This window comes from Triturus cristatus, chromosome 4_1 (assembly GCF_964204655.1).
Source record: "Triturus cristatus chromosome 4_1, aTriCri1.1, whole genome shotgun sequence".
Taxonomy (NCBI): domain Eukaryota; kingdom Metazoa; phylum Chordata; class Amphibia; order Caudata; family Salamandridae; genus Triturus; species Triturus cristatus.
This window is the reverse complement of record NC_140585.1, coordinates 920,135,851-920,158,812: the sequence shown is the minus strand read 5'-3', so window position 1 is coordinate 920,158,812 and position 22,962 is coordinate 920,135,851. Positions and strand designations below refer to the sequence as shown.

The 22,962-nt window shown below is 47.2% G+C and overlaps 1 protein-coding gene across 8 annotated transcripts in view; it reads left to right on the top strand.

Annotated features, from left to right (window-relative positions):
* The window catches only part of SBF1 (SET binding factor 1), a 1,208,265-nt gene that overhangs the window by 660,808 nt on the left and 524,495 nt on the right, over positions 1-22,962 (top strand). For all 8 annotated transcript variants that reach the window (XM_085653743.1, XM_085653740.1, XM_085653741.1 and 5 more), the window contains exons 20-22: positions 4,351-4,523; positions 5,136-5,209; positions 7,083-7,278. In XM_085653743.1, coding sequence (XP_085509869.1) covers positions 4,351-4,523; positions 5,136-5,209; positions 7,083-7,278 — 443 coding nt within the window. The remainder of the gene's footprint in view (positions 1-4,350; positions 4,524-5,135; positions 5,210-7,082; positions 7,279-22,962) is intronic.

Genomic DNA, 22,962 nt, shown 5'->3' with positions numbered 1-22,962 from the left:
TCTGATTGCTATGGCATGGAGATTTTCTTGTTCTTCTGCCCTCGTCTTTTCTCCCCATTCCTTGGGGTGTCCATGTCTCTGCTGAAGTCGATTGGGTTGTGCTTCTATCTGACTATGCTGATTTTCATCGGTCGTTGTGGGTGGTGTGGTGAGCATCCCTTGTTGTTGCTCCCTTCTGGTCCCTTATCATAAGTCATGTTGTTCCAGTCTTTTCCTTTACAGTTACAGTATATGGTTACTGACTGTCTTTCCTACAGTTCCATTCTGTGGTTACGAATTGCCCTTCATTTGTTATGCGTTTTCTTTCCACTGCCGTTGCCTTGGGATTTTTTTCCGGGGCGGGTGCTCTGTTCGCTCACTTCAGTCCCTTCAAGTGTTGTGTGTTCTTTCAATGTGGTGATGTTCTCATTATTATCTGATTTCTTCTCATTGTTGTTCCGAGACATTTGTTGTTTCAATGCTTTTTACTCTTTTTTGGCACACTGTTCCTATACTCTCACAGTTTTTTGTAATGGCTCTTCGTTGTGGCGCGGAAACGTTTCACAGAAAACTGACGCCAGCACGCCGGGGGAGACCTATATGGCTCCATTGATGTCACTTCTGTGGACGACATCAGGACGGAGCTGGACGATGCCGCCCCCCGGCGTGCAGAGGTACTGCTGGGGAAAATGTTTTCCGGATCCAGTCTGGCACCTGGGGAATATTCTAAGTTAAGGAATCTGCGGCTGGACTGTGTCTCTACCAGATACATCATTACCGAAGGTAAGTAACTCATTCATAAATATAATTTGAGATAATACAAACATCCTTGAAAATCTCATTTCGCTTTTGTTCTTTTCAACTGAGACTCAAAAACATGCTTGCCAAGAATTATTATTTTATACAAATTGATGTGCATTATTTCATGTCGCCATGCCTTTCTATGTTTGTTGGGTTTCCTCCTTCAAGTACAACAATACTTATTGGATTTGCTATTTGATGGATCCTATGTATTTGGCCCACATGTTGTTGAGGTGATTGGAGAGATTTAGAAGAACACTATTACTATCAAGTCTTTGTGTGCCCTTCATCAACCACAGCAGGTCAAGCGTCAGCGAACATTATAAAGAGCCCCTTGCACTAGACAGCCCTATCACGGCACGCAGTCCTTTCAACAGTAAGGACAATAGCAACAAACCTCTGCAAAACCTGTTCTTTCTACAGGAGAGTTTCTAGGGAAGTGGCAGACTTTATTTCAAGAAGGGCTTCAGCCGCATCCAGTGACTCCCCATATTTTCCCACAATACCAAGATAACCCGTTTAGGGTCAGCTCAGGGATTGCAGTTAGAGCTAGAGGACAGCAGACAAATGGGGTTTGTTAATGGTACAGCATGGTTACTCCGAGTTCCCATATCTAACCCCAAATATATATTTACTAAGGCACAACATTATTGAAGAACATTTACCGATACTTTTGGAAGACATGTGTACACTGTTAAGCACAGGAGCAATAGAAGAAGAGCTAAAAAATTTGAGGGATCCGGAAATCTACTCCATGTACTTCCTAATACCAAATAAGGCACACAAAGATCCATATTGGATTTGCTTGTCCTCAGTACCCTCCTGCAAACCATGAAGTTCAAGATGACTGTGCTGCAGACCATGCAGGCTCTACAAGAATGCAATTTAATAGAGGCACTTAACCCAAAGAGCGCCTACTTCCACGTCCTTATCCTTCCAGCTCATCAGAAGTAATGTTTATTTAAAGTAGGTGCAAATAATTATTAATGCAGTTATTCCTTTCAGCATAAAATCTGATCCAGTAGCACTTGATTACTCAAAACCCTACAGTCCGAGAACCTCCAATGTATAAGCCTGCTCCTAGTAATCCACCATATATTGGAGACCATGTTCCACTGGAATATCATCAGCACAGCCTGGAAAAGAGCTGCAGTTTCAGGCCTGTGGGGACACCCCACCTCCTGCCAGGGGGATTAAGGAAATAAACTCATCTGGCAAGCGCATTGTAGTTGGGGTGTCAATCCAATGGAGGATTACCACTGGGAAGAAATGGAGATGCTGGTAAAACACCTTCCAGAGGCATGCTACAAAAGAGGGTGGAAGCTCTTTCAAGAAGGCAAGCTCTAAGCTAATGCCAACATTTAGTGCACTCTAGACGCAGACATAGAGTCTTCATTGAAGTCAATAGCAGTATTATTCTCCGCCATTATCCATTGCCAAGGGTGTCTGACTTCCTCCCTGAGGTTTGACGACAACTCATCAATGTCCATTTCGATGGGGAACATCTCTTGGGGCGACAGGTAGACAAAATGCGAGAGAAGATTAAAAAAAAAAAAAAAAATACTAACACCATGAAAACGGTGGCTACCCTCTAGACACATTCTCCTAAAACGGGTGTTTGAAAAGAGCACTCTAGAGGGGGAGCCAGAGCTGTACATTCAACACTGTGGAGATAATTCCATCGGTAGCATCCCTTCAGGAGGGCCATACCTTCCAGTCCTACCGTCTGGATGGCTACTGTGGCAACAGATAAGGCACAGGAATAGGCAGCTCTAGCAAGCATGCCTCTACCTCAAAGCAATGACTTTCCATCCATTCTCTCTAATCGTACAACACCTGTCATGGAGGAGTACAAATCAGGGGATTCCTTCCACAGTGGGTGTAAATAACCTCAGACAAGTGGGTCCTTTCCATTGCCCTGCTTGGAGTTCCATACCAGATATACCACCTCAACAGCACCCAGAGACTCAAGGCCATCTATGACTGTAGCAAGAGGAAGTACAGGCACTTCACGCAGTAAAGGTGCCATCAAACAAGTAACTCAACACCAATGGGGACAAGTGGAGAAATTCTGTCCCTTCTTATCCCAAAAAGGATGGTACCCTGCACCAATTCTCAATTTCAGGCTGTTGAATCGCTAGAGCATGTCCGAGCATTCCAAACTGACAACCATGCAGGTCTTCATGCTGTTAGTTTGCATGGGAGAACACATGGCGAACCGTACCCTCAAGGCCACCACCATCCACATCCCCTTACATCTGATGCTTCACCACTACCTGTAGTTTGTGGTAAGTGGCCAGCACAACCAGTTCAAAGTTCTCCCCAGGGTCACAGCAGTCCCAAGAGTGTTTACGAATGCATAGCAGTGGGGCTGCACATCTAGAAGATACTTCATTCACATCCTCCCATACTTGGAAGGCTGGCAGATAAAGAGCAGGAGCCAAGAACAATGTCTTAAAACACACCGCTAGTACTGTCCCTGCTACAAATGCTGGAGTTCATAGTCATTGTGAAAAAGCTGCTTCTGGAGCCACAGCACGTTCAACCATTTCGTAGGAGGAATGTTACATTCTGTTACATGGTTAGCCTATCAAAATCAAGACAAGGTGATGACATTTCAAAGGGTACTACTCCTTTTTCAACATCACAGTGTATGGCATGGCACTGGTCATAAGCGGAGGGGCATTTGGAGGGTCTAGTGTTGATAAAAGTTCATTTTTCAATGCAATTTCCAATGGTAGAATAACATACACTTGTTGCTGGGCACACCATTTCTGGACCCTGAGCTGCAGGTGACCTTTACTACAGACACCTTACTCATGGGATAGAGAGTGCATCACAATCACATGCATATCCAGTATAACCGTAACCTCAGGAGGGAGAGAGCTGGAAAATACATGACCTGCCATGGACTGCTTAACCTAAAAGAAAAAGGTAGTTCTCTGAAAGTGAGCAGTGGTAGGGCACAATTAAAGAGGCTAAGCTCCATTGGAGGGACAAACACAAGATGGACAAGGCAAGCCATTGAATAAGAAGCAAGCAAACAAGAGTGACAAAGTCAACCAATGGTAAACAGAGATCAGACTGTAAGCTCACAATAGGTTTTTCGCAACCAGAAAGATTACGCTGTCTGGTAGGCTTGGCCTAAAAAGGGTGCCCACATTATTCCATAAGCTCATTTGCATCCATCGTGATGCCTAAATGTGCATACTTCATCAATGATGGTTACAAATCAATGAGGGCACAGTTGCTTTGCTTTTTTGTGATGATGCTACTCAGCAAAAAGGTTTGGCAAAGCCAATAAGTCAACAACACAAGTCATGTTACCTTTGTCCATGATTTTTCCTTTTATTGCTTACTCCATGTTTATCCCCGTGAATTGTTGGGGCAAGCAGTGTAGTGTATACTACTGTCAACAGTAAATACAGCATCCTGAATGTATTATTTAAAATAGAAACTTCTGTTTCTAGTTTGCATGACTGTTAGATGGTAGTATATTTCAAAGCAGTAGCTTATTTGCAATCCTTTCGGTTTTGTGATCTTTCACCCTGTACCTCTTTTCCCATGTAGTATCGCTGGCAGTGTAGCTGACAGCTATGACACGGAGAGTGGTTTTGAGGATGCAGAGAACTCTGATGTTGCCAATACTGTGGTGCGAATCATCAATCGTTTTGTAGATAAAGTGTGCACAGAAAGTGGTGTTACAAATGAACACCTGAAGGGACTTCATATAATGATTCCAGGTAAGGGACCAAAGCAGGTCTACAGCGGGCTACTGAGTTTCATAATTCCATATAATATAAAAATATATATTAAGACTACAGAGACTACATAAAGGCTTTATTTCCTAATCTTGGTTAGGAGGTTCAGGCGGGCTTAAGAGGGTCAGCTGATGTGTATTTCTTACACAATGCCAAATGGATTTAGGGTCTTGTCGTCATGATTTCAACTAACTTAAAGTAGATTACAAGGGTTATTATGTACATCACCAATGTTCATGTCCTAGTTTCTAATCACATGCATGAAGAGGTCTCTGAGAATTGGTTTTTTTTCTCCTTATACGGACTTTGTATTTGATAATAGGTCATCTTTTTGTATAGTGCATTGGAAAGCTAATGGCTGAGTTCTGGACAGTCAAAATCCCACATGGGACATCCATGTGTGCCAGAGAATGTTTTAGACATTTGCAGTTGGACTGCTGTGCTTGGTGTCTGCATTAAACATGTCTACTGGGGAAGCCAGCACGACAGCTGATTCTTAGGCGGTGGTTTCCTTTCTTAAGCTGGTCTGTCTTTTCTTATCTCCCACTTATTTCTTACCCTTACCATCCTTAGATTAATATTTTATTGTTTCAGATATCGTCCAGATGCACATAGAGACGCTTGATGCTGTCCACAGAGAAAGCAAGAGGCTCCCTCCCATCCAAAAGGTATCCGTCTTGCTCTATGCTAGCTCTGGCTCTTATTTCAGCTCCCTGCTTTCCTTTATACTGCTTCTGAACCCCCTCCCTACCCTTTGCTCTGCATTGTTTTGCTTCTGTATCGAGGCTCTGCAAATGATTAGAAGTTGCTTATTGATCTGACTAACCATTTTCTTAGTGTGTGATGGCTTTCTTAGCCTGTTTTGCAAGGATCTTTCCCTAAGTTTTATTAGGCAGAATTAATTGTGTTACCCGTTGGGTGTGGTAAGGCTGAATAATACTTGTGGCTATTATCAAGCATCTGTCCGAACTGTTTGGCCTGCTTTATTCAGTTCTACACTGGTGGTTCTTAACTTGTGGTCCATGGAAGACCTAGGGTCATTGACACCTACTCAAGGGGTCTGTAACTGCTAAGCAAATTAAATAGTTCTAGCAGATGAATAATGTACATTAGCATAAAAAATGCAAAATGGAAAGCTTGAAATGTTAAATCTTCTGTAAATGTATGCAAATTTGAAATTAGAGGAAAAAGATTAAGTTGATATTCTTAGCTTGATTTGTGAAGGCAACAGCGGTACTGCAAATAGAATTTAGTATGGGTGATTGTGAGCCTCAAGTGAAGGGCAGGCATGCACCAGCAAAAGAGAAAGCATGCATTTAAACCAAAAAAGACAGTGATATGCTAAAGGCTAACATTTCCCTTCATCTTTTAGTAATGAAATCCAATATTGAAAAGCTCTAACCTTCACATTATAATTAACTTTTGATTTTTGTATATGTAACAAAATATTTAGTAATTTCTGTATATAGTTTGGTGTATACTTTCTTTTGTATTGTTTTGAGGTTCAACTAATAGATATTGCTTGGGCCGGTTTACTCTGTTTCTAGTAGTGATTCAGCGTGGGTCCAAAGAAGCAAAAAGGTTAAGAACCACTGCCACTGCTGGTCCCATTACATATTAACATGCAGCAGACATTTAAAACTATCTACGGATAGTAAGGGATGTAAACCAAACAGTAACTGGATACTAGAGGACTGTCATAAAGGGGAAAAAAACAATCCTCCGAAGTTCTCAAGGAACAAATTCTCTCAATCATAAGGAGGAAAATTGTGAGGAAAATGTTACAATGGGAATTTCACAAAATGATTTAGAAAGAACCTATCCTACAGAAATGTATTGGTTCTTAATCTATTCTAGTATTTAAAATTAACAATTAAAAAGTGAAAAAGAATCATAATTAAAAATGTAGGTAGCAACTTCAAGTTGTGCAGAATAGGGTGAGTTATTTACCACACCAGGTATATACTTGAGATAACTGATTTGACTTGATTCTTTGTACAGAAACTATGTGGTGCTCATAGTTGAGCATTACTCGCATCTATAACCCACAGAAGAATAAATATTTCGACTTACAGAGATACATTTCAAGTAATATTGTTTTATATGGATCCTGGATGTGCATGTAAACAAGTTCTACATGTGACTTAAGTTTTATGAGCAATTAACGATGTTGGAAACATAATCAGAATTAATCTCACACTGCTCTTGACAATAGTCGTGGTGTTTTGAAATCTTATTGAATGAAATTTTATTTCTCCTTTTACTTTAACTGAAAATAAGTGTATCTACATACTTTTACAGTGATCATAAATGCAGCATTTATACTGTTTCCTGGACTGAATGCCAGTTTACAAAAGTTGATAATTCCTGGTGTTTACAGTCTGTATCGAGGACTCCTTTAAGTTTTTTGGCACGTATGATGGTTGTTAAAGAATGGTATTGGAAAGAGCATTTGGAGATGACTTGCTGCTTCAGTATATGCCATGCTCTCCTTTGTACCTCACTACTCTTCTATGCCTTGATTCTTTTCCTCCCTTCTAGCCCAAGCTGCTCCGACCTGTGCTGCTAACAGGAGAAGAGTATGTGATGGAAGGTCTTCGTGTTTACCTCATACCAGATGGACGGGAAGAGGCATCAGGAGGAAATATTGGAGGACCCCCCCTGCTGCCAGCTGAAGGAGCTATTTTCCTCACATCTTATCGCTGCATCTTCAAGGGAACATCCACTGATCCTCTGGGTAAAAGGCTGTCTGTTTTCTCTTGCTCCAGCATTCTCTTGTCTTTTTTTGGTGGTTTTTTGACCACCTTAGGGCTCTGTAGTTGCACGTCTTCAGTATCATATCTGCTTTCAGTTTCTCTTTGTGTGGCCAATATTTCTCTTACGTTGTCCATACTGGAAAAAGCTTAATTAGTTGTCAATCCCAGTGCCATACATGCTGTTTTTAGTTCTGTGTGACTACGCCTGCTGCCTTTGGGTGAGTGAACACTAATCAGTTGTATTTTGTCCTGGCTATAACTGTGGGAAATAAACTGATTCTCTCACATGCCATAACTTCTTACAGTATGCAGTGACCTGTTCTTTCCCCCTATTATTGTTGCTGGTTTTTCCTCTAGCTTCTGCATGGAAAGTTCAGGGCTGCCCCCCTCCCAAGTGCTCACAAGTGATCGCTCTTTCCCTTGAGCACAAGAACAAGTGTAGGCATTGGAGGACAAGCAGGAAGTGGAACTGAATCTAGCAGAAAACACAGGTGCAGAGGAAAGGTGTGTCTTAAGGGTCTCTGTTCTTGAACGAGCTGAAGTGTCTTCCGTGGCGTTGAACATACTGATGACATTGATAATCGCTGTGTCGATTTGGGAGACTTCAATAGTCGTTGTGGTGATGCAAGTGTGAGTGTAAAGTCGACATCGAGCAGACCGAATGTACCGACAGCCAAGGAAAAAATTAGAACATGTATCTAATTTTGTGTACCTAGGCATTACACTCGACTCAAGGCTGTCATGGAAACCACAAACAAGTCACTACACAGTGGTCCTCACACACAAGGGTCCAGGGCCATTATTAACAAATATAACTCCTCTTTGACCAAACAGACTATACCTGACTTAGAGATCTATAAACATAGAGCACAGGTGGCTGCCCTATATGGGTCTGAACTGTGGGGCACTGATAATATCAAACAACTAACATCTGGTGAGAAGAAATTTATGAGAAGGATATTGGGACTACCTTTGACGACACCGCTTGTCCGGATGTACCATGATCTAAACATAAAGCGGGTGGAGCATATTGCAATTTTAAGCTTGGTGCTTTACTGGATTAGATTATGGACAACTCCGGAGCTGGTGGACTATAGAGAGGGCATTAAGGAAATTTTAGAACTTGATAGGCACTTACTTTCCCTTGGCTTAGACCTGTTCAGAAATGGGTCAACAAGCTTGGCCTTCATTCCAATTAGATGAAACTGCAATTGCTGGTGCAAAGCTCAAAGCAAAAGCTGAAACAAACATGTTGGATGCATATCCCGAATGCTCTTCATAGTAATTCCAACCTAGCTAGATTAACAACCCAATTCTTTATTGTTAAACCAAATCCATGTTACGAAGAATTCCTTGATATTCAACCACTCCTCGCACGAATTCTGTATATGGCATTTTGGTATGAAACTCTCCAAATCACGGCCTATACTGCGAAATGGAAACAACAGGGAGAATGATCTTGCACTCTATCTGGGCCACATCGAAGATAATGCACACATTCTGTTCTTCGTTTCAGCATATGATAGAATGAGGAAGCAATGGATTCTCCCATTATGTAAAAGGCTAGGGTTCAGGAAGTACCAAGATGCCCTTAAAGTAAAGCTTGCTAACCATCCTGTCCAATGTAATAGTAACTACAAAAGCTACCTCACAAGTAAGGTGTATGTGTGGCCTCAAAAAGGAGAACCATGAAGATGGCTGAACTGATGTAATCCGTGAGGGCTCTGCTGCAAGGGTGCCAACTAATATGGAATAAGACCCTCTAGCAAAACTTGTGGATTTTACAAATAGCGAGTCAGGTGCTGCCATTTATCGTATCCATGAAGAGCCCCAAGAAATAGCAGATTAGACTCGGATGCGGCGAGATGAAACATTGTGGCTGAGGGGCAGATGGCAACAAGCGAGACCGACAGATACCCGGACCGGGTCGCTTCGGTCTCCCCTGCCCCGAAGAAACTAGCACCACTGGACAGAAGGCGGTGACAAACAGGGGAGAAAGAGCAGGGCTAGTAGGAAGAACTGTGCACCCTAGTGAGTGGTTCCGGTAATGACGGAGTGAAGAGCCCCCTCGCGTTTGTGGCCCCCGGCTGGCCCTGCAGCCGGACTAGGACGCATCGCCGGTGGGTACCCTAGAAGTAAGGGGCAGGGGTCTACTCACCGAGTACTGGGATTGGCGACCTTCGACGTGCTGACTTTGGAAACGGTGAAGCGCAGAATCAGCAGACTTGGTTGCCCGACCTTAAAATGGCAGCTCCTCGGGACGCAAACGGAGGGCGGCCCGCATTGCTCATTTTCACGGCGACAACTTGATCACAGCGCGTGGGCTACATGGCCTGATTTACTTTTGGTGACTTACAGGATAACAAATTGTTGGGGTGTAGAGGAATACTCCTGCCTACTGAAGACACAAGAAGAGATAAACTGTACCGGCACCGCGGGGAGGCGGATCGCCCTGCTTACGTTCCTCTGCTAGTTCCACAAGTATATAGTCCTGTAGGCACTAACTGACTCCAAGTCATGGAGCGCCTATTGCTAAGTAACCAATTTTAAGGCTAGCCCCCGACACTGATTCACAGACAGCACTCAAGGAAAGGTGCAGGATCTCGACGTCTACTATTGGCATACACCATGGTAACTCTCTTTCCATCTATATGGCTCCAAAGAAAAATCAGGCAAACAGATGACAAACTGGTGCTTACTAGGGAAGACCTCGTGGCGTCCTTAAGGGACTTTAGAGGAGAACTGAGGGAAGATCTGAAGTCTGATATGAACACATTGGAAAACCTACGTGCGGACCTTCATGGCAAGCTCGGCTCCCTCCAACAAGATTTGGACTTGGTGAGTACTCGTACCATGGATCTTGAAACTAAAACACAAGACCTAGAACAACGTCTCAATAGTGCGGAGGCGACAGCAAAACACATTCAGCTGCAACTCCAGACATCACTTCTGAAATCCGAACATCTAGAGAACCGTTCCAGAAGGGATAACATTCGCATTTACATTTTGGAGGAGGGGGCGGAATGATCGGATCTAGAAGCCTTTATAGTGGGTCTTTTCTCTGAGCTACTGGGGCTGACGGGACTCAAAGTTAATATAGACAGAGCACATAGAGTGGGCTTCCGAACTCTGGAGGGAATAAGAGACCAAGAGATGTCCTAATTAAACTGCACTCCTTCATGGTGAAATAGGCAATTCTCCAGGCAGCCCGACGAGCAGGAGAGGTGGCCGTCCAAAGCTTCACGGGTGCGCTGTTTCAGGATTTAGCCCCTGCCGCACTAGCCCGCCAATAAGCAATTCCGTCCAATCACAGATAAACTGAGGAAAGATGCTATCAAATATTGTTGGCCATATCCATTTGGCATTGCTTTCACAATAAAGGACAGATCTTATTACGCAAACACACTCAAGGAATCAGCAAGTATCCAGAACATATCAATAACGGAGACCCTGGACGAGGGAAGAGAAGAGGGTGAAGACCCAAATCGGGAGAAACGCACATTCAAAATGGAAAACTGGCGCACCCAGAGACGCCTGTGTGAGAAGTTGGCCTGATATGTAGTGCTCACTATTCTAGTGATCACTGTGTATCATTCCAAACGACCCTTATTGATGATTGGTTGTAAGTCAACCGTATAGACCAGCTATCCTAGTAGCGTGGATACGAGCAGTCTTAGGCTAAACTCTAGAGGGCGTGTTAAGCCAGCCGTTTACCATCACATATACCCCTTGAACACCAAGTGAAAGGACACCACACAAGTTGTTATGAAAATAAAAGGATATTTATTTATAACAAGACTACCCTGGCTCTTTATGAGTCAGGGAGCTAAGCACACTACAAAACTCTTAGGAAAATACTTCAGTTGCACAATTTACACAAATGCCCGAGGGGCACGAGAAACCATCTACACTAACAGTGAAATGCGCATGGTTAGAGTCTGGAGGTACTGATTCCGGAGTGTTCCGATCAGTGGGACTAAACGAAAAAGGAACTGGACACTTGTAGAGCGAACCTGCGATGGAGCACCGAGATGCTCGAGTTACCTAGCCCGGAGGCTGCGGCTGCGTGAAGTTCGGCAAGATGTCGGGAGTCCTCGTGTAGTCTCAGGAGCCTGAAAGAAGAAGTTGCTGGCAGGCGACCAGTGACGATGTTCAGAGCGATCCAAGCCTGGATCGGTGATGAAGGAAACCTGAAAGCAGAGGGGACTCAGTTCTCAACCGCTAGCCAGAGATCGTGTGGGTACCAGGGTGGTACCGGCTGAAGTCACCTCGACCAGGTGAGTGGGTGACGTCGGACTCGGCGGTCCCTCGGACCAGGAGGCGCGGCGGCGACCAGGATGGAGGGCGAGCTGTCCCACGAAGGTGTCTGCTGTCGATGATGCTGGGCCCAGGAAGGGGCAGCGGATCTTGGCAGTGGCAACCCAAGCGGGGGAGTCAAGATGGCGTCGGGAGTGGACCAGGAGGGCCCGTGGTACTCCTCTGTTGAAGGGGAGCAAGAGCCAGTCTGGAGCAACCAGACCGGTGATGCAAATAATCTTGGAGCGTCGTGAAGAGGGCCACAAGCCGGTCGGCAAGTGGTCGGACAACGCTGGGAACAGCAAGAAGCGGAAGGGCCCCCACGCAGATCTCGTGGATGCTGGGGAGACAGACTTCGATGCTGGAGCTGCTCAGGGTTTAGGGCTTCTCAAACCCTAGGTGCACTCACTCGAGGGTCCCTCGGTGGGCGTGCTAGATAAGCGTCGTGCAGGTTCTGAAGATAGCCGGTCCCGCAGGTCTCGTCACACCTACGACTCTCAGCTGGGCTGATGAGGTAGGTAACTCGGGTCTCGTCGAGCTGGGCAGTCTTGATCCGTAGGAGACGTACAGCAAACCGCAAGCGCTTAGATGGTGCCTGCTGGTGCAGGGTGGCTACTCCTTAGCCACAAGGGAGAGTCTTCAGAAATAGTCAAGAGTTCCTTTCGTGGAAAGGGGTTCGTGATTCGGAGTTATCCGATTATCTGATTATCCAATTTGGGAAGGGGACTCGCTCCTACCTTTATTCTAAGAAAAGGGGCTGGCCCGTGACTAGGTTCTACCTATGGGTGGAGCCAGGAGGGGGGTGGTTACACCCCTATCCTTTGTCCGGCTTCGCGCCAGCTCAGGGGCTGGTGTGCCCCCGAAACTGGTTTGAGCCGGGCTATGCACAGCGAGCACCGGGGTGCCACTTGCAATCACCTTCCTTTCAGCCCTGCCTACCTGGGATACACAAACCCTGTCGGGGATGGTGCTAACACCGCCCTCGACAGGAAACCCTTTGTCCAAGCTCCCCTTGCTGGAAGGTCCCCCAGCAGCAGGAGGTCAGACTTGTGTCTGGTGGCAGCATCCATTTTGTGATGCTGAGGCTTGAGTCAACTTTAACCGGGGTTCAAGGTTACTTCCATGTCGTGTCCCTCTAAACGGGGGGAATGCTAACCCCGTCGCCAGGACTGGCGAGGGGTTCGTATTCCCATTCGTATGACACCTTACTCGACATGTGTAGGTGATGCGATGCCAAAGTTAGCAAATAACCGCAAGGATTATAATGCATTACAAGTAGTTGGCCCGCGTCACCATGGAACGGCTATTAGGACTTGGTTCCGCAAGCCGTCGACGGGCTCAGCTCGCGCCAGAGCACCGTCCCACATGATTCCCTGCACTCTGCCTTCAGGATTGATAAGGCCTGCTATAGGAGTGACTGATAGGAATCCATGTGTCCATTTTAGGGTTTAGGTGTAGGAATACTACACCTACAGCAACGGGTGATTACACCACGTGGCCCCAGCTGTCGTGCAGCCAGTTGTGTCAGATTTGGGCGGCCATTCCAGGGGTGGCATAATACATGCTCCAGCCCCTGGTAGGCCCTGGGTACACCGATGCCCTGGATACCTGTGGTATGCTGAGACAGGGACTGACAAGGCGGCCCAGTTCCAATTAGTGGATGCACCTAATGTACATGTGTGTTAATTTCGAGAGAGAACAGCTAGGCTGTGGGTCTGATTGGCAGGCCCACGGCCGGAGAAAGTCGTAAACCAATGAAGCAAAAGCAAAAAATCTGGGTGATCATAGGATTGCAGACCCTACTCTCCTACAGCCTGCACTAACAGCAGAAACGGTGATGCATCTGGGGAAGCAGCGAGTCACTACCTGTGCCAAGAAGGGAACTCCATGTGAAGGAAATTTGATCCACTGGGACCTCCTGGGGCACATGAAGGCTCACTCCGACGAGCCGCATACTTCTAATGCTTTCAAATTCACTGTAAAATAGGGGCCTAGGAAAGCAAACCCCTAAGACAACCTTCAGGACTGCTAGAAGGGTTTTTTCTTATGTTTGTCTTATTTTCTTTTAGAATAGACACAATATGATGCATCGTTTGCCCCTTGCACCTTTCCTTTTTCTTAACCGAGGAGGTACGAGAACTGCAAAACAAGGCCAACAGTTGAAGGGATATTGGGGAAGGGATTGACCTGCCATGGATAAAGGGGGGGAGATGGGGAAAACAAACAGATAGCTAGGGTTTCACGAGGAGGTAATGAGGGGAAGCACAGCAGGTTAAGTTTTGATGGTAGTAACATCATTAACATGGAACACTAAGGGTCTTAACTCCCCATCCAAAAGACACAAGTTAAGGAAGTCCCTATTAGACCAAAGACATTCCTTAGTAGCTTTACAAGAGACACACTTGAAACTCTCTGAAAACTATAGACTACACCACAGAGCATATCCGATTATTTATCGAGGTCGTCAGCATCAGCAAAACACAATGGGGTTGCCCTGCACTTTCATTCCTCGCTTAAGTTTCAGCTTACAAGACACAGGTCTGACAGGGAGGGGAGACTAATTATGGTCAAAGGACAAATCCATTGCAAAATGTGCACCTTTGCCGCTCTATACGCACCCAATAGTAATCAAGGACAGTTTCTGAGCTCTACACTAACAATGCTGGGAGGATTTGCAGAGGGGATATAGTGGTGGTGGGGGGACTTTACCCTAACCTGGAACCCAAGTTAAGATAGCACACACCACCATAGGGCGAACCACGGTTGCTTTTTGAGAGCATTGAAAAACGAATTTAAAGATTTAGGCTTTGTGGACACGTGGCGATCCTTTCATCCTCTCACACTCCCAGCGTACATATTCCCATCTAGATCATATCTTTGCAAATAAGGTGCTGTTGGGGGAAGTGACTCAGCCTCTCAGATCATGCCCCGGCCACTGTTACTATTCAAAGGGAGAGGGCTCCAGTGAGGCATTGTTGCTGGTTCTTTCCAGGATCCCTGATCTGGGATAAACTAATGTGTGACGAGCTATGGAAGACCATCACAGACTTTTTTTGCACTGAACTCCCCCGAGAGACTACCCCAACAAACAATTGACACTCATTTAAAGCGGTCCTTAGGGGCCAATGCATAGCAAAGTTTTCAGCGCTTAATAAACAGCGGGCAAAAGAGAGGCTAGAATTGGAAAAAGAACTCTGGGAGAGGCTGATAAAAGATATAAACACACCCCAATATTAACTTTGCAGAGGAAGTTAACAGCGTAAAGAGGTAAATTCAACGCCATTTATAACAATAGGGCAGAGCTCGGGCTCTTTAAACTTAAACAAACCACATATACGCAAGGGAATAAAGTGGGATCACACCTAGCCAGGCAACTGAGAGTCAAACGGGAGAAAGAATATATTGGAGAGTTCCTTTCTAATACAGGAAAGAAAGTAACTACAGATTTTGGAAAGGCTCAGGATTTGGCCATTTTTACAGACAGCTCTGCACCCCAAATGAAACTTGACTATCTAGAAGGGATTGATCTCTCACAAGTGACCCACTCCCAAAACAAACAATTGGGAGGCCCCATTAAGGAAGACTAAATTCGAGAAGCTATAAAGGGGTTGAAACTTCACAAATCCCCAGGACCAGATGGTCTGACAGCCCAGTTTTATAAGACGGTTTGCTCGTAACTACTCCAGCACCTAGTGCTCCTCTTTAATTACAAGACTGAGGGGGAGGAGTATCTACTTCAATGAACGAGGCCTTGATTTCAGTTATCCATAAACCGGGGAAAGATCTGCAGAGATGTGAATCTTATCGCTAGATACACTCCTAAACCAAGATGTTAAATTATATACGTAAATTGTGGCTTCTCGATTAGATAAATTGCTCCCGGACCTCATTCACCCGGACCAATTAGGCCTTATGGAAGGTAGGCAGACACATGATAACTTACGAAGGGTGGTCCACCTGGTGGAAAAGGCTACCACAAAATCAGTACCGGCAGCCCTTCTAGCGCTAGATGCAGAAAAGGCCTTTGAGCGAGTGTACTTGCCCCGCCTCTTTTATACTCTCTGAAAGTTTGGCTTCTGTGACCGGTTAGTGGCTATGGTCCAAGCTAACTATATACATCTTTGTGTACAAGTCTTGGTTAATGGAGTGAGCTCTGAGACCAATAGTCTGAAGAGAGGGACTCGGCAGGGGTGCCCCCTTTCATCCCTGCTGTTTGCCCTCAGTATTGAACCTTTAGCAGCAAAGTTTAGATCGTCACCTAATATCAGAGGCATCCACTTTGGAGAAGAGCTCTCTCTTTACCGCCAATATATTGATGACTTTTAGAGACCCTTTGAGTACACTAAAAGCCTTACGTGAAGAGCTCCAAAATTTCGAATCCGTATCCGTTTTTTTAATCAATGAGACTAAATTCTTCCTTCTCAACTTGAATTTACCACAAGGCGAAGAGGAATGGATAGTGGAGGGCACTTTAGATGGACAAAGGGAGAAATCACCTATTTAGGCATTAAGATTACACCTAAACTCTCTGTCCTTTTTAGAGCCAATTATCCCCCATTTCTTCAACAACTGAAAACCGATTTTCGGAGATGGGCCCCCCTTTACTTTTCTTGGTTGGGACGCATGCATGCCATAAAAATGAATGTACTATCCCGACTATTATTTCCGATTGAACTAGACCGTGGGTAGTGCCGGACCTTAATCTTTGCTATAAGGCTTCGCAACTCAGAGTGATCCGGGAGTGATCTGCTAGAGTATCTGATAAACACTGGCTCCACATGGATCGAGCGATAGCAGGGAGAACTATATGGGACCTCATATGGAAACCCAAGATGGATCCCCAATTAATGCATACCTGAGCACTACCACGAGAACGACCCTTAATGCTTGGGACGAAGTAAAACAGTGAACGCATTGGACTACCTTCCCTTCCCCCTATACTCCGATACACGACAGCCCAGCTTTTCTCCCAGCTCTACACACAGGAGCGTTTGACGGATGGAGGGAGGGGGGTTGTTAAACTGTCTCCGACATCTTCCATAGTTGGGACATCCTGACGTTTGAGCACTGCCAGAGATATTTCCGACTCCCTCATAGGAACATTATCACTACGCACAATTTAGACATTGGTTGTTAGGGGCAGAAATGAGAGAAGCGGCAACTAGAGAACTTACACCTGTTGAACGCTTTGTGAAAGGAGGTAATAAGACGAAGGGCACTATTTCCTTCCTATATTCACTCCTGCTTTCAACCCTCGAGCATCCTCGCCCAAGACACACCTCCTTCTGGGAGCGGACACTAGGGCAAAGACATCCGTACGACACAATGGGAGAAATTATGGAGGGACATTCAGAACATCAACCACTCCATGGGAATCAGAGAGGCCCATTATAAGTTGCTTTATGATTAGTACTTATATCCAGCTAAACTTTAAAAAATCTTTCTTACAACATCCAAGATGTGCTGGAGGGATTCGGTATGCTTGGTGATTTCTTAGACATATGGTGGTATTGCTCCTCGATAAAACCTTTCTGGGCTGAAATTCTAGCACAAAGAGATTTTAGGATACCTAGTGCTGAGTGACCCAGGATCAATACTTCTGGGGTTGCTGGATGACTCTCTAAAATGCCAAAATGTAGGGCACAAATCAATTTTATGGCTCTGCCTGGGAGCAGCAAAGATGGTGGTGGCGGGAGCATGGTAACACAGTGGCATGCCGCTTATGGCAAGCCTTAACCTTGGAACGCATGGTAGATATAATGGCAGACACTTTTAAAAAATTTGAATACACATGGAGCCCAATGATTCACCACCAGTCTCAGGGATTACCACTATGTGCCTGCCCGGCGCGAACACGAGCACTCCACTTGTTACAATATTGATAACACTAGAAGGGTTACCTCGCTGAGGCGATCCCAGGTTGGCTGGATACGGCGCAGATGAGGTGCTCCAGTTTCATTCCTTCAAACCTACCTGTGTAAGGTCTTGTACCACGTAGAAGACATGTCTGCTAATGTCGAAGATTCCTTCTTAGTTTGTTTTTTTCTTTTCTTTCCCTTTATTTTGGGGGGAGGGAAGAGAGGGGATTATTGGGGAAACCACTACTTACTTTGTTTAACATATATCTGGGAAATGTGAAATATGTAGATGGCGCCTGACAATGTATAGCAAATGTTCCTTGCACTGGCCTTCTCATACGCTACAGGTGTACTTATGTTAGCGGCACAGATACTAATGTGACTGTTAAAGTAATAATACTTTTGTTCAAAAACTTAATAAAGAATGTTTTGAGATAAAAAAAGGAGAACAATCGATTTAAAAAGTACAAGATCCCCTGGCTGCAGTCTTGGAAGAAATAGATTTCTTTCTTAACCCCTTCAAAAATGTGTTTATCACAGAGATGACTTAATGGCAGCCAAGTGAACGTTTACACATGCAAACTGAAGGTTAACTTTGTCACTTGAAGGAAGTAAGGAAGTCTACAACCTCTTGACAGGATATTGAGTCTTGATTATGTTGAAGGCATCAAATCACAAATCATTTCTATGATACATGGTTATGCTTCTTTGAGAATGTTCATGCGTTTTCCTGAAGTAAGTTCAGATTGCTCTTCTGCATGATCTCAGGAGCCATATTGCCAAATCTGAAAGAAACACGTTAGTTATAGATTCCTTACCTTAGAATTACCCCCAGGCATCCGACTGGATCCGTAAAGATTTTTCGTCAGCAGTACCTCTGCGCGTCGGAAGGTGGCGTCGGACGGCTCTGTGTTCGTCGTAAGCATCGTGGTCGCCGGGATGATGTCGTGGCAGCTACTTAGACGCCGCCCTCATGCGCTGACGTCAGTTCTTTTTCCGCGCCAGCCAGTGCAGATCCGGGAAGAGCGATACCTCACTCATTTTTTTGACTACGTTTTTCTCGATTTTTGTCGTCGTCTTGTTTCGAACCTTTGACTGGGTGCACAAGGGATGCGCGGTTTTAAGGCCTGCGGTTCCTGTACCTGATTGATGTCGGTGACGGATGCGCATCACGTGGGCCTCTTTTGCCTCGAGCGCGACCATGACCCCAAGTCGTGCTCCGACTGTCAGTTGTTGACGCCGAAGGCTTTGCGGGAGCGGTCGCGAAAGCTGCTTGAACGACAACAGTCGGCTCCGCGCCATTCTAGGTCCTGGTCGAGAGGGAGGTCGAGGGACCGGTCGTGGAGCCACCATCATTCCGGCTCAAAGTCATCAAAGTCTTCGTACTCTGGGTCGGGTAAGTCGAAGCATAAGAAGAAGTCAGAAGAAGCATCATCGCTCTTCGCCTTCTCCTCGACTGTTGGCCGATCCGACGAGCCGTGCGGGTGGTGCCACTCCTGCATCACCACGCGCGGAGCCCGAAGGATCGACTCCAAGCTTCTTTCTCTCTCTTTCCGGGACCTGGAGTGACCCCTGCCATGCGTACATTCTACGAGGCTATGCAGGCCATCTTTTGGTGGACCGACCCCTCCGGCGCGCCTTCGGGCCCTGCGGACTCGGTTGGGGGGCCTAGGTCTTCTTTTGGTGGACTGACCCCGCCGGCGCGCCTTCGGGCCCTGCGGACTCGGTTGGGGGGCCTAAGTCTTCGCTGCAGGCGGCCTAGGCCCCCCCTTGGATCCAGGCTTGGATACGAATCGGCACCGGTTGACCTCATTACACCTCCACCGGCGCTGCTTCAAAGAGTACCACTACTGTACCCGACGCTGGACGGCCCCCCGGCCAGCGTTGACCCCAGCCTCCTTCTCTACGTGGACACGGAGCCTGACCGGCGTCGTCCAATGCTGGATCCAGCGCCGGGTGGGGTTTTCATGCCCCTGTTAACTCCTGAGGTTCCTTTCCAACAACAGTGGCACCCAGAGGAAGATGAGGAGGACTGGGAGGGGTCAGGTGACCCTTAACTGACCAGCGTGATACTGAGCAGGACTGGAGAGAGGACCTTGAGGATGCCAGTGGTCTTGACACTTCACCCAACCTTGGCATATTGTCTCCTCCTACCGTGGCTACGGAGGAGGGAGCATCATTCGCTGTGGTGTTGCGTAGGGCGGCCGAGGCTCTCAACCTCGAACTTCCTACGGTGGCAGTCAGGACTAACCTCCTGACTGAGGTGCTTCAACCGGCAGCGAGCTCTTCGGAGCCCCTGCTTCTGTTTAATGAGGCCTTTACTGACGTCCTATAGGGCAAGTGCTCCAGGCCCAACACAAGGGCTCCCATGGACTGGATGATCGAGAAAAAAAATCTTCCGCCAGCTTAGGACTGCGGTCTGTAAACACTGCATGTCTCTTGGGCCGTTATTCGTACTCCGTGTGGGATACGGTGGCGCAAGTGCTGTCTCAGTGTCTGGAGGAGGCCCGGGCAGTGCTCTCCCAGACTCAATCCGTTGTGGGCTGGACACCGCTGACTCTCTTGGCAAGACCATTTCAACATCGGTAGCGCTTTGCCGCTATGCCTGGATGAGGTCCACTGGCATTTCAGGGGATGTCCAGAACATCTTCATGGGCATGCCCTTTGATGGCCATCACCTTTTTGGCGACAAAGCAGATAACGCCCTAGAGCTCGTAGAGGACTCATGGGCTACGGCCAAGTCCTTGGGCCTCGCCTCCTGTCCGGCGCAGTCTGCTTTTTGCCCCTTTCGTGGCTATGGAAGGGGTTCCCCGCTACGTCCCACCCAGGGCCACAGGCCCCGGCCGGGTGCGTGGAAACAACCGGCGAGGTTCAGGGGGCCAGCGGGCTTGCCAGTCTACCAACCCCCCCCCCTCTGCAGCAGCCTCCAAACACTCCTAGTCCGAATTTTTCGCCCATCAAACGCCAGTGGGTGGCAGGATCCGCCATCACCTCCGCCACTGGCGCACCATCACTTTGGACAGGTGAGTTTTGCAAATAGTCCGAAGGGGCTACTCCCTACCCTTCGAGACTACCCATCCAGCCATGCCACCGCGATACCACTGCATGTTGGAGGATCATCTGGCCCTTCTCCAGCAGGAAGTTACAGCTCTCTTGGCCAAGGGAGCCACTGAGCACGTTCCTGTCCCAGAAGTAGGTCGTGGTTGTTACTCAAACTACTTTCTGGTTCCCAAGAAGGACAAGGACCTGCTTCGTATCTTGGACCTCAGGGACGTCAATCGCTTCTTCCGGAAGGAGAAGCTCAAAATATTAACGCTTGCTTAGGTCTGGTCTGCCCTCGATCCGCAAGACTGGATGGTAGAGTTGAACTTACAGGATGCTTATTTTCTCATCCCTATCCTGCCGGCCCACCGCCGTTACCTGCAGTTCACGGTAGCCCACGAGCACTTTCAGTTCATCGTGCTCCCCTTTGACCTTACCAGTGCCCCTCGGGTGTTCACGAAAGTGATGGCGGTGGTCACAGCTCATCTGCGCAGATCAGGGGTTTCAGTCTTCCCCTATCTCGATGACTGGCTGTTGAAGGCGGGCTCGCACCAGGCAGTCGTCTCCCTCTTCCAGACTACGGCCGACCTCCTGCATATGATGGGTTCTCCATCAATGTGCCAAAGTCACACCTGATTCCCTCTCAGAAGCTCCTCTTCTTCGGAGCAGTTCTGGACTCGACGCAGTTTCGGGTCTATCCTCCCGAACAGCGAGTCCGGGATATTCGGGCTATGATTCTGATCTTTCAGCCTCTGTCCCTGGTTTCGGTTAGAATACCCTGAGGCTGCTGGGCCTCATGGCCTCCTGCATCCTCCTGATCGATCATGCCAGGTGGCATATGCAGGCTCTGCAGTGTGACCTGAAGTATCAGTGGGTGCAGAATCAGGGGAATATGTCCGATTGCATCCAGATCTCAGAGGGCACTGCTCGACAACTGCAGTGGTGGCTTACGAACAAAGATTGGGTAAATGGCAGATCCCTCTATCTTCCCCAACCAGACCACACTGTGGTGACGGATAGCTCCCTACTGGGATGGGGTGGCCACATGGGAGAGGCGGAGATCAGAGGCCTCTGGTCTCCGGCGGAGTCCGGGCTTCACATCAACCTTCTGGAGCTCCGGGCGATTAGTCTTGCACTGAAGGCATTCCTTCCTTCTGTCCGGGGAAGTGTAGTGCAGGTGTTCATGGACAACACCACCGCCATGTGGTATTGCAACACACAGGGCGGGGTGGAGTCGTGGACCCTATGTCAGGAGGCCCTTTGCCTCTGGACATGGCTGGAACATCATGGCATTTCCTTGGTGGTTCAACACCTGGCAGGTTCTCTGAATGCCAGGGCGGACTAACTCAGCCGCAGGTGCATGATGGATCACGAATGGCATCTTCACTCGGAGGTGGTGCAAGGTTTCTTTCAACAGTGGGGAGAGCCTTGGTTAGATCTATTCGCCACCAAAGAGAACGGAATTTCCAAGGCGGCACTCGCTCGGCGACGCTTTTCGAAGTGAGTGGTTGCGGTCTGTTGTACGCCTTTTCGCCTATACCACTTCTGCCCAGAGTACAGAAGAAGATCAGGCGCGACCGGGCCCAAGTCATTCTTGTGGCTCCGGATTGGGCACGAAGAGTCTCTCGTATCACGAGCTGCTCAACATGGCCATCGATCCTCCGATCTGACTGTCTCTTCGAGAGGATCTTCTGTCGCAGCAGCAGGGGACGGTCCTTCACCCAAACCTGTCCATTCTCCACATCCTTGCGTGGAGATTGACCGGCGGTAGTTGACGTCTTTCGACCTGCCTCCTGAAGTTTTTTACGTAATCTTGGCATCCTGGCTTCACCCCACAAAGACGGTATAGGCCTGCAGGTGGAACAAATTTGTGGCATGGTACACAGCAAAGACTGTAGATCCCCTTTATGCCCCTCTTTCTGACGTACTCTTGTTCCTTCTTTCTTTAGTCCAGCAGGGATCTGCTCGGGGCACTATCAAGGGCTACCTTTCTGCCATCTCTGCCTTCCTTCGGCTACCAGTTCAGCCTTCTCTTTTCAAGTCCCCGGTGGTTAACCGTTTCTTGAAAGGCTGAACACATCTTTTTCCTTCCATTCCATTCCATTTGTTATGCCTCAGTGGGACTTGACTCTTGTGCTAAATTATTTAATGTGCGCTCCCTTTGTGCTGCTTCATAACTGTGCTTTACGTCTCTTAACTCTTAAAACTGCTTTCCTGGTAGCCATCACTTCCGCTAGACAAGTGAGTGAGCTCCAGGCTCTTTCTTCCAAACCTCCTTTCTTGTCTATTCATCCGGACAAGGTGGTTCTCAGGACCCGTGCATCCTTTCTTCCTAAGGTGGTCACTGCCTTCCACATCGGGCAGACCATTACTTTGCCCAGCTTCTTTCTGCCTCTGCATCCTTCAAAGGAGGAAGAGAGGCTCCACCGTCTGGACCCAAAGCGTGCGCTCTCCTTCTATCTGGATCGC